This window comes from Ascaphus truei, chromosome 5, assembly GCF_040206685.1.
Source record: "Ascaphus truei isolate aAscTru1 chromosome 5, aAscTru1.hap1, whole genome shotgun sequence".
NCBI lineage: Eukaryota > Metazoa > Chordata > Amphibia > Anura > Ascaphidae > Ascaphus > Ascaphus truei.
The window spans coordinates 283,167,977-283,195,960 of NC_134487.1; the positions used below are offsets into that span (position 1 = coordinate 283,167,977).

The following is a 27,984-nucleotide window of genomic DNA, read 5'->3' on the forward strand; positions in this document are numbered from 1 at the left end:
GAGCCTCCAGCGCCGGTAACGGGGATACGACGGGTCTCTGGTTAGTAGAGAACCTGGAAAAGGAAGCACGGAAAGGCGTAGCCCGGGGAAGCTGACGCTGAGCGCGGCGTACCTGAAGGCGCTGATCCATACGAGAAGCCAGGGTGATGAGATCCTCCAGTAACTCTGGCCTGGTGTGGGAAGCAAGTTCATCCTTCAGAGACTCCGATAGACCTTTCCAGAAGGCGGCGACTAAAGCCTCCTGACCCCAATGAGTCTCAGCTGCTACGGTTCTGAATTCCAAGGCGTATTGACCCACAGGCCGACGTCCCTGTGTAAGCTCTAGCAGGGTATCAGAAGCAGTCTCTTGACGTGCGGGGATATCAAAAACCTGTCGAAAGTCCCGTCTGAAGGCCGCGTAATCGCGGGTAATATCAGGGCGTAGTTCCCAGATCGGAGAGGCCCATGCCAGTGCATTACCTGTGAGCAGACTATATACGTAGGCTACCTTTTTCCGGCCAGTAGCATACAGCTGGGGAGCCATCTCGAACTGGATCTCGCACTGGTTGAGAAAGCCACGACAGGTGTGTGGATCCCCTGCGTAGGGCCTTGGAGCCGGAATCTTCGGAACTGAAAATGAAGTGGAAGATAAGTCAGGCTGCGCCGGGGGTGCAGCCGCAGGCGGAGCCTGTAAAGGGCGGTCCGATACCTGTTGGGAGAGGAGAGCCACTTGATCCGTTAAGGCCTGTATTTGTTGGTACATGGCCGTCATCATAGAGTCCACAGTCTGGTCTGCGTCTTGTGGGCTCGACATAATGTTACGCCGGTGCTGCCTGCAGACCAGACCCGTTCCTTTCACTGAGGTGAGGAACGTATAGAAGCACGCACCCGCAGCAAAGGGAGCGTGTCCGGAGTGTGGTGATTTTGGCGTTGCCAGGCCAGGTGTATTTCGCTAGCAATACTTGCCGGTACCGGTGTAGAAGTGCCGTTGTCGTTGCCGTTAGCCAAGGTCTGGGATTGGAGAATACTGGAAGGTCGTTTGTCCAAGCAGGGGTCTAGAGCCAGAGAGAGACGTCCGCCAAGCCAAGTCGTAACCTGAGTGAATGAGAGAGAAAACGCCAGAGTAGTAATCCAAGTGAAAACTATGTCGAGCAATGAATGATAGGAAGGACTGGCATTATAAAGTGTGGCTGACCAATCAGAAGTGAAGGCAGACCTGGAGGACTGCGTGGAGCCATCCTGGATAGGTTCCCTTGATTGGCAGACAGGTGAGGACTCTTGTCTTGACAGGAGATCATATTCCTGTATTGGGGGCGGGTCTTCACTGCCAGAGCAGTGAATAAATTAACTTCGCCCGGCGCGCGCTGTTCAGGCGCGCGCCCGAGCAACATGGCGGCCGCGTGAGGTACTGCTGGAAACCGGGGACGCCGAGGACGCCGGGGAACCCCCAGAACCGACGGAGGTGAGTGGCGCTGGCGAGGTGTGCGCGCCACGGCAGCAGGAGGGAATATATCAGCAGAGGAACCAGGGCGCGGGCGCCGCGATCCCTGATTGTGAGAGACCCTATCCCAGAGATTATTGGTCTACCTGGGGGCGCTTTAAGGTTCTTGTGGATCTTGGGCAAAATGTAAAAAAAATACACAATAATCAAACATATACAACAAGCACCTAAACCCTCCCAAATCAAAAATTAAAAGCACTAGCCAACCAATCAATTACCTAAATAAAACCACTAGCCAATCAATTACCTAAATAAAACCACTAGCCAATCAATTAAAGAAATAAAATCACTAGGCAATCGATTAAATAAATAAAACCACTAGGCATTCAATTAAATAAATCACACCACAAGCCAAACAGTACATTTAATACATAAAAGCAGTAACCAACACAGCAATTAATTAATACAACCACCAGGCAACACATCAATTAAAACAAGTAGCCAACAAAACACATAATTAAATAAAAACGCTACAATAAGCATGGCACTGGTGGTTAACCCCTTCATTGCCGCTAAGGTAATGAAGTTGACTGTAAATGCATTTTTATTGCATCTGATTCATGCGGGGGGGTCTCCGGTGGTGATATTAATGGATATCAGCTCCGGAGACTCCCGGCATCAATCCGATGCAGGAAAAATGCATTTTTTTATCTAAGTCCCGTCTCGTCGCTTCTCGGCAGCTTCTCACCACCTTCCTGCCAACTATTTCTTGCGAGGCGATTCTGAGAAGAAATCTCAATTCTAGAGCGACGATTAGCCTCGATAAGCTGATCGGGGCTACTAGAATTGAGCGAGTTTGAAAAACTGCCAATTAGTGGCTTATCGCCGCACGTTTGGCAATTTTTTATTTCTTCGGAAAAAAATTGTCGAACATTTCTATTATCGACGAATTATCGGAGCTTACTGAATAGCAGTACGCTTTTATGATGATAAGCTGCCGATAACTGACTTATCGGATCTTTCTGCGTAGGCCCCTATGTATGCTCTCCATGGTTCTCTCCCATATGATGCTTCGTTGAGACCGAGTACCAAGTATCCATAAAAGACAGTAGGGATCCTGCAGCAAGACGACATCTTGGATAAAGAATCCTTGGTTCCTTCCCAAGCTGATATCACCACTGTTCCGGATCCAATACTTCTGGAGAAAGGCGTTTACTCTCCACTTAATAGCAAGGGCATTCATTACCCTCCTATAGAGGTTAAGTCCAGACATACTACTCTATGTTCTCTCTCCCTCCCCCAAACCCCTTCCTATTCTCTCTTTATTTACACCTAGGTCATTGTGTGTGTATATGTATACAGTACATACGTTGCCTCGGGTGAGTGGACGTAGCGGTCTGTGAGTCGCATAATGGGAGAAAATGACAGAATCTTCATGTTAACAAAATATTTATTAATAATAAAAAGACACGGGGAGTCTGGGGACGTTAGATAGAGGATGCGATGCTGGGTGAGGACCAATCAGAATCTCTGCTGCCGCGCAGACGCTCGGTACCAGCACGAACCTGTGACACAGAGAGTGGGGTAAGGAAAGGGCAGCTATGTATGTATATATATATTTGTGGAGCGCTGCACGTGTGTGTTCTGCACTATCACTGTGTTCTGCGGGGCTTAGGACCTGGCAATGTGCTCTGTGCTCTGCACTCTCACTGCGCTCTGCGGGGCTTAGGACCTGGCAGTGTGCTCTGTGCTCTGCACTCTCACTGCGCTCTGCTGGGCTTAGGACCTGTCAGTATGCTCTGTGCTTACTCATCTTCCAGTGATTGGACCATTTGGATTTTCTTCTCTTCCATCTGTTTGGACTCTATTAGGGACTTTGGACTCTTTTTGGGCGCTGGTCTGTATATGTTTTTTGTGTTTTCTCTGGTGTTGTTCTGCTAGTATTCCTGGCTGCCCTGTACACATTGTGTTATTATTGTTAGTATTTTATTTAATTGATTATAGCGCCTAAGCACTTTCTTTTGTGTTATCTGTGCTGACTCAGTACCTCTGTGCTCTGCACTCTCACTGCGCTCTGCGGGGCTTGGGACCTGTCAGTGTGCTCTGCACTCTCACTGCGCTCTGTAGGGCTTGGGACCTGTCAGTGTGCTCTGTGCTGACTCAGTACCTCTTTGCTCTGCACTCTCACTGCGCTCTGTGGGGCTTAGGACCTGTCAGTGTGCTCTGCACTCTCACTGCGCTCTGTAGGGCTTGGGACCTGTCAGTGTGCTCTGTGCTGACTCAGTATCTCTGCGCTCTGCAATGACGCAAGGCTCACTACCTGTGTGCTCTGCACTCTCACTGTGCCCCACGGGGCCCCCTCATGGGGTACAGGCCGGTTTTCTGCACCCCGAAGGCCGTGATGAAGATGTTGATGAGCACGGTGAGGAAGACCAGGCCGGTAGCCACATTGTTCAGCAGGTCAAGTCGCAGCTGCTTCGAAATGTCGTTCAGGTTCCTGCGTGCTGCAGAGACCAGGGGAGAGGGTGCAGAGCAATAACGTGCGAACATTAACTTTCCCTGTGCACACTCGACCCCACCCTAAACTGTTCTGCAGTGAGGCAATCCCACACACAGCCTGAATGCTGTGCAGTGCGGAGCAATCCCATGCAGAGCCTGAATTGCTGTGCGAAGCAATCACATGCAGAGCCTGAATGCTGTGCAGTGCGGAGCAATCCCACGCAGAGCCTGAATGCTGTGCAGTGCGGAGCAATCCCATGCAGAGCCTGAATTGCTGTGCGGAGCAATCACATGCAGAGCCTGAATGTTGTGCAGTGCGGAGCAATGACATGCAGAGCCTGAATGCTGTGCAGTGCGGAGCAATCCCACGCAGAGCCTGAATGCTGTGCAGTGCGGAGCAATCCTACGCAGAGCCTGAATGCTGTGCAGTGCGGAGCAATCCCACGCAGAGCCTGAATGCTTTGCAGTGCGGAGCAATCCCATGAAGAGCCTGAATGCTGTGCAGTGCGGAGCAATGACATGCAGAGCCTGAATGCTGTGCAGTGCGGAGCAATCCCACGCAGAGCCTGAATGCTGTGCAGTGCGAAGCAATCCCACGCAGAGCCTGAATGCTGTGCAGTGCGGAGCAAGGACATGCAGAGCCTGAATGCTGTGCGGAGCAATCACATGCAGAGCCTGAATGCTGTGCAGTGCGGAGCAATCTCATGCAGAGCCTGAATGCCGCAGAACAGCGACTTTTCAAACCCGCTCTACAGTGCAGCAAACCACGAAGTCCGGGTGAAAGACACTGCCACGTGCGGTGTAACCCCGAGACCTTTCTCAGTAGGTCTGGGGAAGGGGAACGCGGACACGAGGTATGGGGGACACGCAGAACTTACCCATGACAATGAGAAGGATCCCAATGATGACCTGCAGTGTCAGCGAGAGGCTGATGAGGACGAGGAGGGTGATGTAATAGGTGAAGCTCGGGCCCTGCTCCAGGACGCCCTTCAGTTGAGCGGCGTTCGCCATGAACAGCGCCACGTCCAGCATGCTCTCCGCCAGGCTCTTCTTCGTGGCATAGTGGTTGATGTTTATCGCGGATCTCCGGCCACGACCAGGGTTACCTCCAGGCTGAATAATCAATAACACACAACCAATCAATAATACCCAGGACTATCATTAATAACCAACTGATAATAATCCTAGTAACCGATCACCAATCTGTGATAACTCTAAGAATTATAATTACCATGATTATCAATAACCACCAATACTGTAATAATAATAGTTATTGTTATTAGTATATTGATAATTAACTAAATTAAAGGGAACGATATCCCCACTAATGAGAGCACTCAATTGAATAAAGTAATCGAATGATAAGCTGAAAGGGATAGAAGTCCCACTGCTGACACCACTCACATCCTCTGTAGGATAGGAATGATGTACAGTGACATGAATATAAAATACCACAGAACGGTATTAGGAGCCATGCTCAAAAGATAAAATAAGGGTGGTAAATGCACAACGCAGAATAACCAATAAATGAATAGAAGGGTTAAAACCCCTGGGTGACGTATGAATTTGAAAAAACATCTATAGATCAGGTATCTCCTGGCAGTCAGAGTATCTCTCTGGACAACAGTACACACGCAGCAATAGTCTGTGGCTTCAAGAGGATACATCGGCTGCAATTAGAGGTCTTGCCCCTAGTGTGGATACAATGTGGTAATTAAGTTGCCAGTGTCTATTAAATAGCTCAGCGGTGTGTGCGCAAACTGGGGGGTGCGACCTCCAGGGGGTCGCGAGACTGCCTGTGGAGGGGCGCGGGGTTTATAGAGGCCCGGCACGCTTCCCGGAGGCACTTAAATTAAGTGCCGGGGGAGCTGCAGGGCCTCTGTAAGCCTTTACTTACCTTGGTTCCGGTGGCTTCCTTCCCGCGTCGCCGTGGTAAGGGGGGGTGAGGGAGGGGGGGGTGGTGTGAGGGAGGGGGGGGTGAGGGAGGGAAGGGGGGGGGGTGAGGGAGGGAGGGGGGGGGGTGAGGGAGGGGAGGGGGGGGGTGAGGGAGGGGGGGGGCGAGGGAGGGGGGGGGGGCGAGGGAGGGGGGGGGGGGCGAGGGAGGGGGGGGGGGGCGAGGGAGGGGGGGGGGGGGCGAGGGAGGGAGGGGGGGGGGGGCGAGGGAGGGGGGGGGGGGGCGAGGGAGGGGGGGGGGGCGAGGGAGGGGGGGGGGGGGGCGAGGGAGGGGGGGGGGGGGGGGGGGCGAGGGAGGGGGGGGGGGGGGGGCGAGGGAGGGGGGGGGGGGGGGGCGAGGGAGGGGGGGGGGGGGGCGAGGGAGGGGGGGGGGGGCGAGGGAGGGGGGGGGGGGGGCGAGGGAGGGGGGGGGGGGGGCGAGGGAGGGGGGGGGGGGCCGAGGGAGGGGGGGGGGGGGGGCGAGGGAGGGGGGGGGGGCGAGGGAGGGGGGGGGGGGGCGAGGGAGGGGGGGGGGGGCGAGGGGAGGGGGGGGGGGGGCGAGGGGAGGGGGGGGGGGGGCGAGGGAGGGGGAGGGGGGGGCGGGGCTGTCGGCAGGGGGGCGCAGGGAAAAAAAAGTTTAATAAAACCCCTTTACCCCTCCTATTTTATTTTTTGATTTGCTTATTATAAGTCACTTGTCTGTATACCTGACCTGGTCTTATTCTACAGGGACCATGTATGTCCCATGTTTTTAAACAAGAAAACAGGGGGGAGCAAGGGTTAAAAGGAGTAGAAACAGTCTTCAAATATATAAAACCTCATGGGGTGAGATAAGCAGGTGGGGTTTCTCCTGTGCAGGGTTAGTGCCGAGGTTTTCTTGCTGTTTTTATTTTATTTCCATGTTTTTGTAATAAATTGCTCTTATTGCTTACATTTTAAGTGGTTTGAGCTCTTTTTCTCTCCTTTGGTATATTTTGTGGATTGGATTTATCCTCATTGGAGCAGCATATCCCTTAGGCCTCGGACATGGTATGGCAGACCGCGCGGAAGCGTCCGCACGCTGAGCGAACAGACTGCCTTAAGCCAGTGTTCGCTTCCATGTGGCGTGCGCGCGGAGGAGGGAGGGGGGTGCGTGTTGCGTGAGAAATCAGTTAAACTGGTATGGCCAGGGAAAGCACCCGCTCTCCCAGCACTCCCTCTCCCAGCACTCCCTCTCCCAGCACTCCCTTTCCTTCTCCCAGCACTCCCTCTCACTATCACAGCACCCTCCCCTCCTCCCTCATTATTATTATTCATGTGACGCTATATTCCCCTTCTGCACTGAGCGCAGCTGATTGCATTTCCACTCCCACTTTCCACTTCAGGCCACTTGGTGGCAGTATTGTCAAAGCACCACAAATCCTCTTCAAATAGCTCTTCAACTAAGACAGGTTAGAAAGCATTTCGGAGAAGTGATCCGATGTACAGTAAAGTGTGCATATTATAGGGCCATATTCACTAAGGCACTTTATGGCCCCTACAGTCCAGCTGAGTTTAGCACAGCTTAGTAAATCTGGGCCATAAGGTGTAATTGAGGTGAGAAATTGACCTACCCTCTGTGTCAATTTAACAGGTGCTGTGTCCGGCTTCTGTGTTTTATACACATTTATACATATTTATACATATTTATACATGTTTTATACATATTAACCTAAATAAATGAGATTGTGGGAAAAAAAGGGTTACTAAGATGGTGCATTATCTACCGTAGGGGTGAGCAAACTTTTCATGCCGCTCCCCCCCCCCCCCCCCCCCTGCCCCCTGCCCCCTGCCCCCTGCCCCCTGCCCTCTGGCATCTCCTCGTCTGCGACAACACAGCATCATGTGATGTAGCGACGTTGCTTTGTCATTGCAACTCGTCGCCATTTGACGTTGCGGCGTTGTCATGGCGACGCGTCATCACTATCAGAAGCTGCAGGAGGAGAAGCCGGATAGAAGGTAAGAGGCAGCTACAGAGGCCCCGTGCTCTCCCCCAGCAAGCAATTTAAATGTGCGGGGGAAGAGCGCGGGGGAAGAGCGTGGGGCCTCTGTAAATGCCGGGATCAGTTTGGTGCCCTCCATAGAAAATTTCGCCCCCCCCTCCCCCAGCTTGCGCACCCATAATCTTCAGCATGACTTATCAGGAAAGACCACAGACCTTAATATGTGCAGCTTAGCGCAGGGGTGCACAATCTATTCCCCCTGCCGGCTCTCCCCTCCTCCTCGCACCCCCCCCCCTCTCCTTACCTTGGCGCCAGCGTTCTGATGTCACATTGCCATGGCACCGCAGCGCCCCGTGACCACCACGACATCATCTGATGCCGGCAACGCGTCTCCAGAAGCCGTCTGAGCCAAAGTAAGTAAACCCATGCGCCCGCTGCGGAGAATCTCGCGCCTTCCATTTTGCGCACCCCTGGCTTAGCGGACAGGGGTCTCCGCCGCTCGCAGCGACTGAGGGGGGTCTCCGCCGCTTGCAGTGACAGAGGGGGGTCTCCGCTGCTCGCAGTGACAGAGGGGGGTCTCCGCCGCTCGCAGCAACAGGGGGGTCTCCGCCGCTCGCAGCGACACAGGGGGGTCTCCGCCGCTCGCAGTGACGGGGGGGGGGTCTCCGCCGCTCGCAGTGACAAGGGGGGTCTCCACCGCTCGCAGTGACAGAGGGGGGTCTCCGCCGCTCGCAGTGACAGAGGGGGGTCTCCGCCGCTCGCAGTGACAGAGGGGGGTCTCCGCCGCTGGCAGCGACAGAGGACTTACAGAGCAGCTGTATTCATGTGGCACATGTCAGAGCTCGTGTATCTTTACCCGCTGCAAAGCTGCCACTTAGTCTTTGCCCGGATCTTTAGAGTGTTGCGCTGCCCTATAACCCTTAGTAATATCCAGCAACACATTACTGCCCCTGGGTTCCCTGCCGGGCTTTGGAGTCATTACATGGCTGCAGAGCGGGCGTCAGCCGATGCGGGGCACACCGCGGCACGCTGCCCCTCTCCCCACCCTGTAGAAGTAGGTAAGGGAACTTCCCTGCTGGCCGCCCTCCTGCAGGGTACCGGTGCCATGACGTCACGTTGTCATGGTAACACATTGTCCCTTGATGTCGGGTCTCCATGACAACGCGAGGCTGCAGGAGGAGGGCCGCTGCGGAGAAAGTAAGACCCCCTTCCCAACACACACACTGAGAAGCGGTCCTGCGCCGGTCCGACTCCCTCCTCCGGGGCGGAAGTTGGATCTTGGTGCCGACAGGAGGAGGGAGCACCGGGCCCAACCCGAAGGCGCGTGCCAGGGAAACCGCCTCGCTCACCTTGCCCTAACGCCGCCCTGCGGGGGTGATTATTTAGCGATTCCCCTGTAAAGGTCTTCGAGTCTCTCTTCAATCCACAGAAATAATACGAAAAAGGTCCCCAAGTCACACCAAGTCACACCAAGTCACACCAGGTCGCACCAAGTCGCACCAAGTCGCACCAGGTCACACCAGGTCACACCAAGTCGCACCAAGTCACACCAGGTCACACCAGGTCACACCATGTCGCACCGAGTCACACCGAGTCACACCGAGTCACACCGAGTCACACCAAGTCGCACCGAGTCACACCGAGTCACACCGAGTCACACCAAGTCACACCAAGTCACACCACGTCACACTGTTTGGGGGTTTCCTGGGCTCGCTGAGATTGTGTGTTTATTAATCTTCTACAAAACTGTGTAATGTCCGGTTTGTAGGCGGGGGTAAAGTCACGGGGTAGGCACACAAAGCCCTTTAATGCAGGGGTGGCCAATGCCAGTCCTCCAGGGCTACCAACAGGTCAGGTGTTCAGGATATCCCTGCTTCAGCACAGGTGCTTCAGTCATTATGACTGAGACACCTGTACTGAAGCAGGGATATCCTGAAAACCTGACCTGTTGATGGCCCTTGAGGACTGGAGTTGGCCACCCCTGGTTTAATGGACAGGCTCCTAGTGTTGTAACAAACATGAAAGAACATTCCACCTGATACAGGTCCCCATTGTTGGATGAATTTGTAGTAAAATTGTTTGCCCAACACCCAATAATAACAGCAGTGCCGGCCTGACTCCATGTCACTAGGCCCTGTTTTCTGGCTGTGTTGCCATTGCATTCTGGGTCTGTGAGTTTCTATGAGAAATGGGGAATTGGAGAATCAGAACTGGATCACAGGATGAGCTGGAGTGAGGCTGCCCCCTTCACTCCCAAAGAGGTCCGGCACACATCATTTGCTTTTCACTATCACGACTATGCTGATGATATCCAAATCAACTTCTCTCCAGCCTATGAGGCTACTCATGGATGTCCCATCACTATCTCAAACGTAATATGTGGATGTCCCATCCCAGCTAGAGACAGGACCTGAGAGACAGACACAGCAAGAGACAGGACTGGAGAGAGACAGACACTGCTAAAGACAGGACCAGAGAGACAGACACGGCTGGGGACAGGACCGGAGAGACAGACACGGCCAGGGACAGGACTGGAGACAGACACAGCAAGAGACAGGACCGGAGAGAGACAGACACTGCTAAAGACAGGACCAGAGAGACAGACACGGCTGGGGACAGGACCGGAGAGACAGACACGGCTAGGGACAGGATCGGAGAGACAGTCACAGCCAGGGACAGGACTGGAGACAGACACCGGATCTCTCATGGGTCCATTATGAGTGTTCCTTCATGTGTCCTTAAACAGGTTCTCATGGGTCTGTTATATCAGATTCGTATTTTTATGTTATGTTAACACATTTTTATTGCGTGTCCAATTGTCGTGTTTACAATACAGACAGAATCCCTGCCCCAGGGAGCATCATTTGTGGTTACATGAGACACGGTTTTCCCATGGGTGACGCCATCATGCATGCCATATTCTTGGCTCACTGACTTTAGTATTATGAGGTCAGGTCTCGGGCTGAAATACAGGGCTGTCTCCCTCTTCTCCTCCCTTGCCCCAAGAAACCTTAATATGACAAGACATGGGAAATCTACCAAACGCTCCCAGAGAGACTGCAGCTCACACCCTGCTACCCAGACACGGTCTCATGGGATGTCAGCAGACACAGTGACACATCCTGTCTGGCCACAAATGAAGGGAGAAAGAGGACAGGAAGTCAGGAGACACTGGAGCAAAGAGCTGACCATCCTGTGTCTATCATGTAACCAACATGTCACCAACATGTGAAAATTTCATCATTAGCAACCAGGCTTATGGCGCCGTTATGTCATGGTCACCATGTGACTGTCATGTAACAAACTCACTATTTTGTACCAACCTATAACTGCCATCCATGTGACTATGATGGCACTAGTATCTAAACATGTCACTGTCATGAAACTATCATGACATGTCATGACCATATATTTTTCTATCACAATAGAGAGTGAGGGGCAGACTCCATAGGCCACAGGTCCCTTCTGTCTGTCACTGTCACGATGATGGGAAAGGGCTTTCTCCATTGGCGATAAATCCCTCGTGTCTCTGTCGTTGGCCCCCTTCATGTCGGTGATATCGGTTCTCCAGCTGTATGCAGAGTATAGTAAAGCACCGGACTCAGGTTCATGGAAAAGGCAAATATTGTTCACAAGCGCAGAACACGCACGTTGCTAAGATTATGAGTTGAGGGAGCAGCTGAGATGGTCCCGCACTTTACCCGGTGTTACCCCAGGGGACTTACAAAGATCACACACAAGTCTGCCTATTCTGGATGACTGCAACTGTGTGTGTGTGTGTGTGTGTGTGTCGGTCTATTTACCTGTGCATCTTTGTGTATATGTCTTTGTGTGTGTTTGTGTAAGTCTGTCTGTCTATTTTTGTATCTGTGTGGCTGTGTAAAGGCTGGTTCATGTCCGCTTGTGTGTCTTCAAACAGAGTGTGTATTGTTGTGTGTGTGTGTGTGTCTGACCAAAGAGCCTTTGGTGTCGTGAGTGGAGATAACTGTGAACATAACGGTGTCAGACTCACTGCAATCTCCACTGTGTCACACTGTCACATTGTCACACTGTCACACCTTGCAGTGACAAGTTTAATGATAAACAGAAGTAAGGGGGCAGGTAATCGTCACAGACCCTGAACTTTGCATTAGCAAACTTTAACAACATTTAATGGAGACCCATAATGTCCCACTGACACGGTATGTGGATATTTATAAGGTTTTTACATCAAATCATCATTGCTAAAAATCCAATACATATGTAGATCTGCCCATCATGCTTTGTTTTCTGTGGAATATCTCCCGTCAGCCAGACACCTCATCTGCCCCTTTGTGCCCTAACACCCCACCTGCCCATCTATACCTGACACCCTACCTGCCACCCCTGTACCCTGACACCCCATCTGCTCCCTCTACCCCCTGTACCCTGACACCCCATCTGCTCCCTCTACCCCCTGTACCCTGACACCCCATCTGCTCCCTCTGCCCCCTGTACCCTGACACACCATCTGCTCTCTGCCCCCCCCCCCCTGTAATCAGAGAGAGATTGAGGGGGAGAGAGAGAGATTGTGGGGATGAGAGATTGAGAGAGAGGGAAGCGTTAAGGGAGAGGGAAAGAGCCCAGCTAGAGACAGGACCTGAGAGACAGACACAGCAAGTGACGGGAACAGAGAGAGACAGACACAGCTAGAGACAGGACCGGAGAGACAGACACTGCTAGAGACAGGACCGGAGAGGCAGACACTGCTAGAGACAGGACCGGAGAGACAGACACTGCTAGAGACAGGACCGGAGAGAGACAGACACAGCTGGAGACAGGACCGGAGAGACAGACACTGCTAGAGACAGGACCGGAGAGACAGACACAGCTAGAGACAGGACCGGAGAGACAGACACTGCTAGAGACAGGACCGGAGAGACAGACACTGCTAGAGACAGGACCGGAGAGAGACAGACACAGCTGGAGACAGGACCGGAGAGACAGACACTGCTAGAGACAGGACCTGAGAGACAGACACAGCAAGTGACGGGAACATAGAGAGACAGACACTGCTAGAGACAGGACCGGAGAGACAGACACTGCTAGAGACAGGACCGGAGAGACAGACACTGCTAGAGAAAGGACCGGAGAGACAGACAGAGACAGGACTGGAGAGACAGACACAGCTAGAGACAGGACCGGAGAGACAGACACAGCTAGAGACAGGACCGGAGAGACAGACACTGCTAGAGACAGGACCGGAGAGAGACAGACACAGCTAGAGACAGGACCGGAGAGAGACAGACACTGCTAGAGACAGGACCGGAGAGACAGACACAGCTGGAGACAGGACCAGAGAGACAGACACAGCTGGAGACAGGACCGGGGAGACAGACACTGCTAGAGACAGGACCGGAGAGACAGACACAGCTGGAGACAGGACCGGAGAGACAGACACTGCTAGAGACAGGACCGGAGAGACAGACACAGCTAGAGACAGGACCGGAGAGACAGACACTGCTAGAGACAGGACCGGAGAGAGACAGACACAGCTAGAGACAGGACCGGAGAGAGACAGACACTGCTAGAGACAGGACCGGAGAGACAGACACAGCTGGAGACAGGACCAGAGAGACAGACACAGCTGGAGACAGGACCGGAGAGACAGACACTGCTAGAGACAGGACCGGAGAGACAGACACAGCTGGAGACAGGACCGGAGAGACAGACACTGCTAGAGACAGGACCGGAGAGACAGACACTGCTAGAGACAGGACCGGAGAGACAGACACTGCTGGAGACAGGACCGGAGAGACAGACACTGCTAGAGACAGGACCGGAGAGACAGACACTGCTGGAGACAGGACCGGAGAGACAGACACTGCTAGAGACAGGACCAGAGAGACAGACACAGCTGGAGACAGGACCGGAGACAGACACGGCTGGAGACAGGACCGGAGAGACAGACACAGCTGGAGACAGGACCGGAGAGTCAGACACTGCTAGAGACAGGACCGGAGAGACAGACACTGCTAGAGACAGGACCGGAGAGACAGACACAGCTAGAGACAGGACCGGAGAGACAGACACTGCTAGTGACAGGACCGGGGAGACAGACACTGCTAGAGACAGGACCGGAGAGACAGACACTGCTAGAGACAGGACCGGAGAGACAGACACTGCTAGAGACAGGACCGGAGAGACAGACACTGCTAGAGACAGGACCGGAGAGTCAGACACTGCTAGAGACAGGACCGGAGAGACAGACACTGCTAGAGACAGGACCGGAGAGACAGACACTGCTAGAGACAGGACCGGAGAGACAGACACTGCTAGAGACATGAACGGAGAGACAGACACAGCTAGAGACAGGAGTGGAGAGACAGACACTGCTAGTGACAGGACCGGGGAGACAGACACAGCTAGAGACAGGACCGGAGAGACAGACACTGCTGGAGACAGGACCGGAGAGACAGACACAGCTAGAGACAGGACCGGAGAGACAGACACTGCTAGAGACAGGACCGGAGAGACAGACACAGCTAGAGACAGGACCGGAGAGACAGACACAGCTGGAGACAGGACCGGAGAGACAGACACAGCTGGAGACAGGACCGGAGAGACAGACACTGCTAGAGACAGGACCGGAGAGACAGACACAGCTGGAGACAGGACCGGAGAGACAGACACTGCTAGAGACAGGACCGGAGAGACAGACACAGCTAGAGACAGGACCGGAGAGACAGACACTGCTAGTGACAGGACCGGGGAGACAGACACTGCTAGAGACAGGACCGGAGAGACAGACACTGCTAGAGACAGGACCGGAGAGACAGACACTGCTAGAGACAGGACCGGAGAGACAGACACTGCTAGAGACAGGACCGGAGAGACAGACACTGCTAGAGACAGGACCGGAGAGACAGACACTGCTAGAGACAGGACCGGAGAGACAGACACTGCTAGAGACAGGACCGGAGAGACAGACACTGCTAGGGACAGGACAGGAGAGACAGACACTGCTAGAGACAGGACCGGAGAGACAGACACAGCTAGAGACAGGACCGGAGAGACAGACACTGCTAGAGACAGGACCGGAGAGACAGACAGAGACAGGACTGGAGAGACAGACACAGCTAGAGACAGGACCGGAGAGACAGACACAGCTAGAGACAGGACCGGAGAGACAGACACTGCTAGAGACAGGACCGGAGAGAGACAGACACAGCTAGAGACAGGACCGGAGAGAGACAGACACTGCTAGAGACAGGACCGGAGAGACAGACACAGCTGGAGACAGGACCAGAGAGACAGACACAGCTGGAGACAGGACCGGGGAGACAGACACTGCTAGAGACAGGACCGGAGAGACAGACACAGCTGGAGACAGGACCGGAGAGACAGACACTGCTAGAGACAGGACCGGAGAGACAGACACAGCTAGAGACAGGACCGGAGAGACAGACACTGCTAGAGACAGGACCGGAGAGAGACAGACACAGCTAGAGACAGGACCGGAGAGAGACAGACACTGCTAGAGACAGGACCGGAGAGACAGACACAGCTGGAGACAGGACCAGAGAGACAGACACAGCTGGAGACAGGACCGGAGAGACAGACACTGCTAGAGACAGGACCGGAGAGACAGACACAGCTGGAGACAGGACCGGAGAGACAGACACTGCTAGAGACAGGACCGGAGAGACAGACACTGCTAGAGACAGGACCGGAGAGACAGACACTGCTGGAGACAGGACCGGAGAGACAGACACTGCTAGAGACAGGACCGGAGAGACAGACACTGCTGGAGACAGGACCGGAGAGACAGACACTGCTAGAGACAGGACCAGAGAGACAGACACAGCTGGAGACAGGACCGGAGACAGACACGGCTGGAGACAGGACCGGAGAGACAGACACAGCTGGAGACAGGACCGGAGAGTCAGACACTGCTAGAGACAGGACCGGAGAGACAGACACTGCTAGAGACAGGACCGGAGAGACAGACACAGCTAGAGACAGGACCGGAGAGACAGACACTGCTAGTGACAGGACCGGGGAGACAGACACTGCTAGAGACAGGACCGGAGAGACAGACACTGCTAGAGACAGGACCGGAGAGACAGACACTGCTAGAGACAGGACCGGAGAGACAGACACTGCTAGAGACAGGACCGGAGAGACAGACACTGCTAGAGACAGGACCGGAGAGACAGACACTGCTAGAGACAGGACCGGAGAGACAGACACTGCTAGAGACAGGACCGGAGAGACAGACACTGCTAGAGACATGACCGGAGAGACAGACACAGCTAGAGACAGGAGTGGAGAGACAGACACTGCTAGTGACAGGACCGGGGAGACAGACACAGCTAGAGACAGGACCGGAGAGACAGACACTGCTGGAGACAGGACCGGAGAGACAGACACAGCTAGAGACAGGACCGGAGAGACAGACACTGCTAGAGACAGGACCGGAGAGACAGACACAGCTAGAGACAGGACCGGAGAGACAGACACAGCTGGAGACAGGACCGGAGAGACAGACACAGCTGGAGACAGGACCGGAGAGACAGACACTGCTAGAGACAGGACCGGAGAGACAGACACAGCTGGAGACAGGACCGGAGAGACAGACACTGCTAGAGACAGGACCGGAGAGACAGACACAGCTAGAGACAGGACCGGAGAGACAGACACTGCTAGTGACAGGACCGGGGAGACAGACACTGCTAGAGACAGGACCGGAGAGACAGACACTGCTAGAGACAGGACCGGAGAGACAGACACTGCTAGAGACAGGACCGGAGAGACAGACACTGCTAGAGACAGGACCGGAGAGACAGACACTGCTAGAGACAGGACCGGAGAGACAGACACTGCTAGAGACAGGACCGGAGAGACAGACACTGCTAGAGACAGGACCGGAGAGACAGACAGAGACAGGACTGGAGAGACAGACACAGCTAGAGACAGGACCGGAGAGACAGACACAGCTAGAGACAGGAGTGGAGAGACAGACACTGCTAGTGACAGGACCGGGGAGACAGACACTGCTAGAGACAGGACCGGAGAGACAGACACTGCTAGAGACAGGACCGGAGAGACAGACACAGCTAGAGACAGGACCGGAGAGACAGACACAGCTGGAGACAGGACCGGAGAGACAGACACTGCTAGGGACAGGACAGGAGAGACAGACACTGCTAGAGACAGGACCGGAGAGACAGACACAGCTAGGGACAGGACCGGAGAGACAGACACAGCTAGAGACAGGACCGGAGAGACAGACACAGCTAGAGACAGGACCGGAGAGACAGACACAGCTGGAGACAGGACCGGAGAGACAGACACAGCTGGAGACAGGACCGGAGAGACAGACACTGCTAGAGACAGGACCGGAGAGACAGACACAGCTGGAGACAGGACCGGAGAGACAGACACAGCTAGAGACAGGACCGGAGAGATAGACACAGCTAGAGACAGGACCAGAGAGACAGACACAGCTGGAGACAGGACCGGAGAGACAGACACTGCTAGAGACAGGACCGGAGAGACAGACACAGCTGGAGACAGGACCAGAGAGACAGACACAGCTAGAGACAGGACCGGAGAGACAGACACAGCTAGAGACAGGACCGGAGAGACAGACACAGCTAGAGACAGGACCGGAGAGACAGACACAGCTGGAGACAGGACCGGAGAGACAGACACAGCTGGAGACAGGACCGGAGAGACAGACACTGCTAGAGACAGGACCGGAGAGACAGACACAGCTGGAGACAGGACCGGAGAGACAGACAGAGACAGGACCTGAGAGACAGACACAGCTGGAGACAGGACCGGAGAGACAGACACAGCTGGAGACAGGACCGGAGAGACAGCTTTGGTGCTGTGCTGTATAATTGAATGAGGTCTGTAGAAAGACTGGACAGGAGCCTCATCACACTGTGACCTGGAGCTAACTGGCATGTATGGCGTTGGGTGGGGGAGCAGCCGAGGGGTTAATGGAGCTCTGTCCCGCTCTGGGTGTCTCCTGTCTGCCAGTTCCTATTGGGTGAGGCTCCCTGACCCTCCCAGGGAAGGACCTGGAGGCTCTCCAGCCTGTGTCTGCCCTCACCCATTAGGCACAGCAGACCTGGCACTGAGAGCATGGGGAGAGGGGGAGAGAGGGAGGAGCAGGCCGAGTGTGGAGTGTGCAGGGGCAGAGAAGTCATTAATCACGCCTTCATTACAATGCTAATAATAATTAATAAAGGAAGCAGTTTGTGCATGCATGTATACACAGACACTGCCCTGCGCATGTATACACAGACACTGCCCTGCGCATGTATACACAGACACTGCCCTGCGCATATATACACAGACACTGCCCTGCGCATGTATACACAGACACTGCCCTGCGCATGTATACACAGACACTGCCCTGCGCATGTATACACAGACACTGCCCTGCGCATGTATACACAGACACTGCCCTGCGCATGTATACACAGACACTGCCCTGCGCATGTATACACAGACACTGCCCTGCGCATGTACACACAGACACTGCCCTGCGCATGTATACACAGACACTGCCCTGCGCATGTATACACAGACACTGCCCTGCGCATGTATACACAGACACTGCCCTGCGCATGTATACACAGACACTGCCCTGCGCATGTACACACAGACACTGCCCTGCGCATGTATACACAGACACTGCCCTGCGCATATATACACAGACACTGCCCTGCGCATGTATACACAGACACTGCCCTGCGCATATATACACAGACACTGCCCTGCGCATGTATACACAGACACTGCCCTGCGCATGTATATACCGACACTGCCCTGCGCATGTATACACAGACACTGCCCTGCGCATGTATACACAGACACACACTGCCCCGTGCATGTATACACAGACACTGCCCTGCGCATGTATATACCGACACTGCCCTGCGCATGTATACACAGACACTGCCCTGCGCATGTATACACAGACACTGCCCTGCGCATGTATAGACAGACACTGCCCTGCGCATGTATACACAGACACTGCCCTGCGCATGTATACACAGACACTGCCCTGCGCATGTATACACAGACGCACACTGCCCTGCGCATGTATACACAGACACTTCCCTGCGCATGTATACACAGACACTGCCCTGCGCATATATACACAGACACTGCCCTGCGCAAGTATACACAGACACTGCCCTGCGCATGTATACACAGACACTGCCCTGCGCATGTATACACAGACACTGCCCTGCGCATGTATACACAGACACTGCCCTGCGCATATATACACAGACACTGCCCCGCGCATGTATACACAGACACACACTGCCCTGCGCATGTATACACAGACACTGCCCTGCGCATGTATACACAGACGCACACTGCCCTGCGCATATATACACAGACACTGCCCTGCGCATGTATACACAGACACTGCCCCGCGCATGTATACACAGACACACACTGCCCTGCGCATGTATACACAGACACTGCCGTGCGCATATATACACAGACACACACTGCCCTGCGCATGTATACACAGACACTGCCCTGCGCATGTATACACAGACACTGCCCTGCGCATGTATACACAGACACTGCCCTGCGCATGTATACACAGACACACACTGCCCCGCGCATATATACACAGACACTGCCCTGCGCATGTATACACAGACACTGCCCTGCGCATGTATAGACAGACACTGCCCTGCGCATGTATACACAGACACTGCCCTGCGCATGTATACACAGATGCACACTGCCCCGCGCATGTATACACAGACACTGCCCCGCGCATGTATACACAGACGCTGCCCCGCGCATGTATACACAGACACTGCCCTGCGCATGTATACACAGACACTGCCCTGCGCATGTATACACAGACACTGCCCTGCGCATGTATACACAGACACTGCCCTGCGCATGTATACACAGACACTGCCCTGCGCATGTATACACAGACACTGCCCTGCGCATGTATACACAGACGCACACTGCCCTGCGCATGTATACACAGACACTTCCCTGCGCATGTATACACAGACACTGCCCTGCGCATGTATACACAGACACTGCCCTGCGCATGTATACACAGACGCACACTGCCCTGCGCATGTATACACAGACGCACACTGCCCTGCGCATGTATACACAGACACTGCCCTGCGCATGTATACACAGACACTGCCCTGCGCATGTATACACAGACACTGCCCTGCGCATGTATACACAGACACTGCCCTGCGCATGTATACACAGACACTGCCCTGCGCATGTATACACAGACACTTCCCTGCGCATGTATACACAGACACTGCCCTGCGCATGTATACACAGACGCACACTGCCCTGCGCATGTATACACAGACGCACACTGCCCTGCGCATGTATACACAGACACTTCCCTGCGCATGTATACACAGACACTTCCCTGCGCATGTATACACAGACACTGCCCCGCGCATGTATACACAGACACTGCCCTGCGCATGTATACACAGACACTTCCCTGCGCATGTATACACAGACACTGCCCTGCGCATGTATACACAGACGCACACTGCCCTGCGCATGTATACACAGACGCACACTGCCCTGCGCATGTATACACAGACACTTCCCTGCGCATGTATACACAGACACTGCCCCGCGCATGTATACACAGACACTGCCCTGCGCATGTATACACAGACACTGCCCTGCGCATGTATACACAGGCACTGCCCTGCGCATGTATACACAGACACACACTGCCCTGCGCATGTGTACACAGACACTGCCCTGCGCATGTACACACAGGCACTGCCCTGCGCATGTATACACAGACACACACTGCCCTGCGCATGTATACACAGGCACTGCCCCGCGCATGTATACACAGACACTGCCCTGCGCATGTATACACAGGCACTGCCCTGCGCATGTATACACAGACACACACTGCCCTGCGCATGTGTACACAGACACTGCCCTGCGCATGTATACACAGACACACACTGCCCTGCGCATGTATACACAGACACTGCCCCGCGCATATATACACAGACACTGCCCCGCGCATATATACACAGACACTGCCCTGCGCATGTATACACAGACACTGCCCTGCGCATGTATACACAGACACTGCCCTGCGCATGTATACACAGACACTGCCCTGCGCATGTATACACAGACACTGCCCTGCGCATGTATATACCGACACTGCCCTGCGCATGTATACACAGACACTGCCCTGCGCATGTATACACAGACACTGCCCTGCGCATGTATACACAGACACTGCCCTGCGCATGTATACACAGACACTGCCCTGCGCATGTATACACAGACGCACACTGCCCCGCGCATGTATACACAGACACTGCCCCGCGCATATATACACAGACACTGCCCTGCGCATGTATACACAGACACTGCCCTGCGCATGTATACACAGACACACACTTCCCCGCGCATATATACACAGACACTGCCCTGCGCATGTATACACAGACACTGCCCCGCGCATGTATACACAGGCACTGCCCTGCGCATGTATACACAGACACACACTGCCCTGCGCATGTGTACACAGACACTGCCCTGCGCATGTACACACAGACACACACTGCCCCGCGCATATATACACAGACACTGCCCTGCGCATGTATACACAGACACTGCCCTGCGCATGTATACACAGACACTGCCCTGCGCATGTATACACAGACACTGCCCTGCGCATGTATACACAGACGCACACTGCCCCGCGCATGTATACACAGACACTGCCCTGCGCATGTATACACAGACACTGCCCTGCGCATGTATACACAGACACTGCCCTGCGCATGTATACACAGACACTGCCCTGCGCATGTATACACAGACACTGCCCCGCGCATGTATACACAGACACTGCCCTGCGCATGTATACACAGACACTGCCCTGCGCATGTATACACAGACACTGCCCTGCGCATGTATACACAGACACTGCCCCGCGCATGTATACACAGACACTGCCCTGCGCATGTATACACAGACACTTCCCTGCGCATGTATACACAGACACTGCCCTGCGCATGTATACACAGACACTGCCCTGCGCATGTATACACAGACACTGCCCTGCGCATGTATACACAGACACTGCCCTGCGCATGTATACACAGACACTGCCCTGCGCATGTATACACAGACACTGCCCTGCGCATGTATACACAGACACTGCCCTGCGCATGTATACACAGACACTGCCCTGCGCATGTATACACAGACACTGCCCTGCGCATGTATACACAGACACTGCCCTGCGCATGTATACACAGACACTGCCCTGCGCATGTATACACAGACACTGCCCTGCGCATGTATACACAGACACTGCCCTGCGCATGTATACACAGACACTGCCCTGCGCATGTATACACAGACACTGCCCTGCGCATGTATACACAGACACTGCCCTGCCCATGTATACACAGACACTGCCCTGCGCATGTATACACAGACACTGCCCTGCGCATGTATACACAGACACTGCCCTGCGCATGTATACACAGACACTGCCCTGCGCATGTATACACAGACACTGCCCTGCGCATGTATACACAGACACTGCCCCGCGCATGTATACACAGACACTGCCCTGCGCATGTATACACAGACACTGCCCCGCGCATGTATACACAGACACTGCCCTGCGCATGTATACACAGACACTGCCCTGCGCATGTATTCACAGACACTGCCCCGCGCATGTATACACAGACACTGCCCTGCGCATGTATACACAGACGCACACTGCCCCGCGCATGTATACACAGACACTGCCCTGCGCATGTATACACAGACGCACACTGCCCCGCGCATGTATACACAGACACTGCCCTGCGCATGTATTCACAGACACTGCCCCGCGCATGTATACACAGACACTGCCCTGCGCATGTATACACAGACACTGCCCTGCGCATGTATATACAGACGCACACTGCCCTGCGCATGTATACACAGACACTGCCCTGCGCATGTATACACAGACACACACTGCCCTGCGCATGTATACACAGACACTGCCCTGCGCATGTATACACAGACGCACACTGCCCTGCGCATGTATACACAGACACACACTGCCCTGCGCATGTATACACAGACACTGCCCTGCGCATGTATATACCGACACACACTGCCCTGCGCATGTATACGCAGACACACATTGCCCTGCGCATGTATACACAGACGCACACTGCCCTGCGCATGTATACACAGACACTGCCCTGCGCATGTATACACAGACACTGCCCTGCGCATGTATACACAGACACTGCCCTGCGCATGTATACACAGACACTGCCCTGCGCATGTATACACAGACGCACACTGCCCTGCGCATGTATACACAGACGCACACTGCTCTACGCATGTATACACAGACACACACTGCTCTACGCATGTATACACAGACGCACACTGCCCTGCACATGTATACACAGACGCACACTGCTCTACGCATGTATACACAGACGCACACTGCTCTACGCATGTATACACAGACGCACACTGCCCCGCGCATGTATACACAGACACACTGCCCTGCGCATGTATACACAGACACACTGCCCTGCGCATGTATACACAGACACACACTGCTCTACGCATGTTCTGTATACACAGACACACACTGCTCTACGCATGTTCTGTATACACAGACACACACTGCTCTACGCATGTATACACAGACACACTGCTCTACGCATGTATACACAGACGCACACTGCCCTGCGCATGTATACACAGACACACACTGCCCCGCGCATGTATACAGACACACACTGCTCTACGCATGTATACACAGACACACACTGCCCTGCGCATGTATACACAGACACACACTGCCCTGCACATGTATACACAGACACACACTGCTCTACGCATGTATACACAGACACACACTGCCCTACGCATGTATACATAGACGCACACTGCCCTGCGCATGTATACACAGACACACACTGCCCTGCGCATGTATACACAGACACACACTGCCCTACGCATGTATACATAGACGCACACTGCCCCGCGCATGTATACACAGACGCACACTGCCCCGCGCATGTATACACAGACGCACACTGCCCCGCGCATGTATACACAGACGCACACTGCCCTGCGCATGTATACACAGACGCACACTGCCCCGCGCATGTATACACAGACACATCATGCTATACACATACATCCAGAAACTTGTTCTGTAATCTGATTTTATACTGACAGTGTATAGAGCTGTGCAGGTTAAGTAACATCTGCACCTGAAGAGCTTACAATCTAATGACAGTGTCAGACACATGGAGACGGGGTTGGTAGGTGCTGGCAATCTTCATGTCAATGGTCCGCAGGAAAACCATTCGTGGCTTAATTCACTTCACCTCCTGTGAGGTCATCTAAAGGTTAAAGAAACCCTTTGTAAAGTTACATAGTAGATGAGGTTGAACAAAGATATACGTCCATCAGGATCAACCTATGCTGAATTTAGACGACAGATACTGTATCCTATATTTGCATTTACAGTATTTTGATTCAGAGGACTGGAACCCCCCCCCCCCCCCCCCCAGTTTAACATCATCCAATGCTGTCTCACAAGAGGAACATTACATTCCTTCCTCACTCCAAATAATGTCAAGCAGATTTCTCCCAGGATCAGCATCTTTCCCATGTTTACTTATTTGGTGTGTCCCTGTATACCTTTCCTTTATCCAACTTTGTTTTGAAGATATCTATTGTATCTGCCATCACAGTCTCCATCTGTAATGAATTCCACATTGTAACTGCCCTTACTGTAAATAACCCTTCCCTTACTTGCTGATGGAATCCGCTTTCCTCCAACCTTATGAGATGACCCAAAGTCGTTTGTACTGCCCTTGGGATGAATATTTTGAACGCTCTTTGTATTTCCCCCGAATATATTTGTATATAGTTATCATATCCCCTCTTTTCTAATGGAAACAAATCTAACTTAGCCAGCCTCTCCTCATAAATCAGATTTTTTCATCCCCTTTATTTGGTGGCTCTTCTCTGCACTTTTTCTAAATCTATCATGTCTTTTTTATGGAGTGGTGCCAAAACTGTACTCCATATTCAAGGTGTGGTCTTACTAATGCTTTATAGAGGGGTATAATTGTGTTTACTTCCCTTCCATCCATTCCCCGTTTAATGCCAAATAAGATATTATTTGCCTTTGCAGCTACTGTCTGACTTTGGGCACTTTTACTAAGCCCGCTGTCTAGAAGCACTCCTACATCCTTCTCCATCAATGAATGACCTAACTTTGCCCCCATTAAATTTGTATGTTGCCTGTTTATTCTTGTTTCAATATGCGTAACCTTACATTTATCTGTATTAAACCTCATCTGCCATTTACCCGCCCAAGTTTCCAGTGTAACCAAGTCCTTCGGGAGATAAATGTCATCCTGCCCGTATTCTACTACCTTACACCATTTAGTGTCAGCAGCAAAGATAGATACTTTGCTCTCTATGCCAACCTCAAGGTCAATAATATACACATAAAGCAGGGGGTCCTAGTTCCCATCCTTGAGGTACTCCACTTACCCCTCTCCATTTTAGACCATCCTGAAAACGTTCAATTTCTGACAACTCTGTTGTCTATCCTTCAACCAGTTTTCAATCCAGGTGCAAATATTTTTACCGAGTCCAATTTGCTTTATTTTGTACACTAACCTTTTTTTGTGGAATCATAACAAAAGCCTTTGCAAAATCTAAGTAGACCACATCAACTGCATTACCCTGGTCTAAATTCCTACTTACCTTCCTCAAAGAAACTAATAAGATTAGTTTAGCACAACATATCCTTCATAAATCCATGCTGAATATTACTAATAATTTTGTTAACTATTAGGTATTCCTGAATATTATCCCGTACTAACCCTTCAAGTAGCTTCCCCACTATTGATTGCTCCCTTTATAAATATAGGCACCCCGTCTGCTTTACTCCAATCTTGGGGTGCTGAGCCTGTGGAAATGGAGTCCTTGAATATTAAATGCAATGGTTTGGCTATTTCACTTAGCACCTTAATAAATGTAAATTTTAAAGTCTATTTCTTCACTATATTAATGTGTGTGTGTGTGTGTGTGTGTGTGTGTGTGTGTGTGTGTGTGTGTGTGCACATCTGGGGCAGGTTAGGTTTTATCCCAGCTCTGCTGCAAAGGAATTTCCAATAAGGAGACAACTTTATGTAAAAGAAAGAAACAAAGAAGAGGGTGGGTGCAGGGCGAGAGGGTGGGTGCAGGGCAAGGGGGCAGGTGCAGGGCGAGAGGGGTGGTGTGCAGGGAGAGAGAGAGGGAGTGCCAGAGAAGAGAGAGTGGGAGAGATGCAGAGTAGAGCACAGAGAGAGAGGTGCAGGGAAAGAGAGAGACAACATAGAAAGTGTCAGATTGAGGTGCAGGGAGAGAGAGGGAGAGGTGCAGGGAGAGAGGTACAGGGAGAAAGAGGGGAAAGGTGGAGGAGAGGGTTGCAAGGAGAGAGAGGGAGAAAGAGGAATGAAGTCATTATGTGATTTATACATATAACGCATAATTTGTAGTGTGGAATAAATATTGATGCATTGTATGTGTGTATAATTTTATTTAGATAGGGCCACAGTGTACGCAGCGCTTTACAACATTACGACAGGTAAGTGTCAACATAAGGCAAGTGGAGACCCTACCCGAAGAGCTTACAATCTAAGTGATTGCAGAATTACGTGTATGTGTTATAATAACCACTGCGAAAATAATACATTTTGTTAACCTACATTATGAAACACCTGTGCTGCGCCAAATGCACCTTTATTTGCATTTTATTTATACCAGTTTCAATTTGGTGGCCAATTTTGACTTAGGTTCAACAATTGTTATGGTGCACAGAAACAGTTATTTTATGTACATACCATTTACATCTTTGCGTCATCCGACTAAAAACATTTTTTTAAATGTTTTGAGAAAAAAGGCTTAGTACATAAACGCACACAAATGCAATATTATTTGTCATTTCTGTGCAACAATTCAATGAGAGAGAGAGAAAGAGAAAGAGAAAGAGAAAGAGAGAGAGAGAGAGAGAGAGAGAGAGAGAGAGAGAGAGAGAGAGAGAGAGAGAGAGAGAGAGAGAGAGAGAGAGAGAGAGAGAGAGAGAGAGAGAGAGAGAGAGAGAGAGAGAGAGAACCCCTAAAACAGATAGGGAGAGAGAGAACCCCCAAGTAAAATAGATGAGACAGAAAGAACAATTTAATCTAAAGGAAAGAGGAAAAGAAGTATAAAAAAAAGGAGGGAGGGGAGTGCCGGAGGAGTCTGTGTGGGTGACAGAAGGAGCAGGAAGCAGGAGTCATATTTCCCTGCAATGGGGGGAGGGGGTTCCTCTGTCTCTTCTCCCCTTTGCCCCCCCCCCCCCCCCCATCTTCCCTGTGATGCCTTCTTCACATTAAGAAGTTAATGACTCTGCAGCTGATGTGGAACCGAGGGCAGATTTGGGCACATAGAACACTAAGATCCCAAATACCCAGAGGAGGGTTGGGGGGGATCGTGTGATTCTCCCCCTCCCCCCCAGGTGTACTCACCTCCATACTGATGTGCTCCCCCTCTGTACCCATATTCCGCTGCTGCTCTGGCTGCGTGTTGGGGCTGTGGGCTGGGAGTATTTCTCTGGGTGGGAGCACAGCTGGATGCACAGATGTGCCATTCATCTGGCTGGAGTGGGACGCGGTCCCGGAGAACCGAGCGAGGGGGGGGGGGGGGGGGGGGATGGCAGCGCATAGATTCCTCATTGTCTGCACGTGAAAGCGCTCATACATGTAACACTTTCTGCGCTGATACAAAGGTTTGTTTATTAGTTAGAATTCATTTAACACAATCAGTGCAACATGTATGTGGGGCAATAGGAGGAGTTGTAGGGAGGGGTAATATGGGGCAATAGTAGGGTTGCCAGGTGGCTTCTCCAAAAATACTGGACTCAATGGTGAAAGGTGCGTGAGGTCTCTATGACCAGGGAGGAAAATACCGGACACATACATGTCCAGTATTACAGTACCTCTCATTTTTTACTGGACAGAGTATCCAAATACAGGACAGTCCGGTTCAATACCGGACACCTGGCAACCCTAGGCAATAGGAGGAGTTATAGGGAGAGTGGTTATATTGAGCAATAGG

General features: G+C 52.6%; 1 protein-coding gene across 1 annotated transcript; it reads right to left on the minus strand.

Moving 5' to 3' along the window:
- Positions 1-2,852: 2,852 nt before the first annotated feature.
- On the minus strand, positions 2,853-27,535 carry NINJ2 (ninjurin 2). The gene is made up of 4 exons (XM_075599043.1): positions 27,396-27,535; positions 4,798-5,032; positions 3,741-3,924; positions 2,853-2,985 (listed from the first exon to the last, which is right to left on the minus strand). The coding sequence occupies exons 1-3, from the start codon at positions 27,519-27,521 to the stop codon at positions 3,758-3,760; spliced, it is 528 nt and encodes a 175-aa protein (XP_075455158.1). The 5' UTR covers positions 27,522-27,535; the 3' UTR covers positions 2,853-2,985; positions 3,741-3,757.
- Positions 27,536-27,984: the final 449 nt, after the last annotated feature.

Excerpts from the sequence above, each read along its gene's own strand:
- NINJ2 (XM_075599043.1), bottom strand. The coding sequence starts at position 27,521 with ATGAATGGCACATCTGTGCATCCAGCTGTGCTCCCACCCAGAGAAATA. Across the intron at positions 5,033-27,395 it reads GGGAGCACATCAGTATGGAG|CCTGGAGGTAACCCTGGTCG; the intron begins GTGAGTACACCT and ends TTGATTATTCAG. Across the intron at positions 3,925-4,797 it reads GATCCTTCTCATTGTCATGG|CACGCAGGAACCTGAACGAC; the intron begins GTAAGTTCTGCG and ends TGGTCTCTGCAG.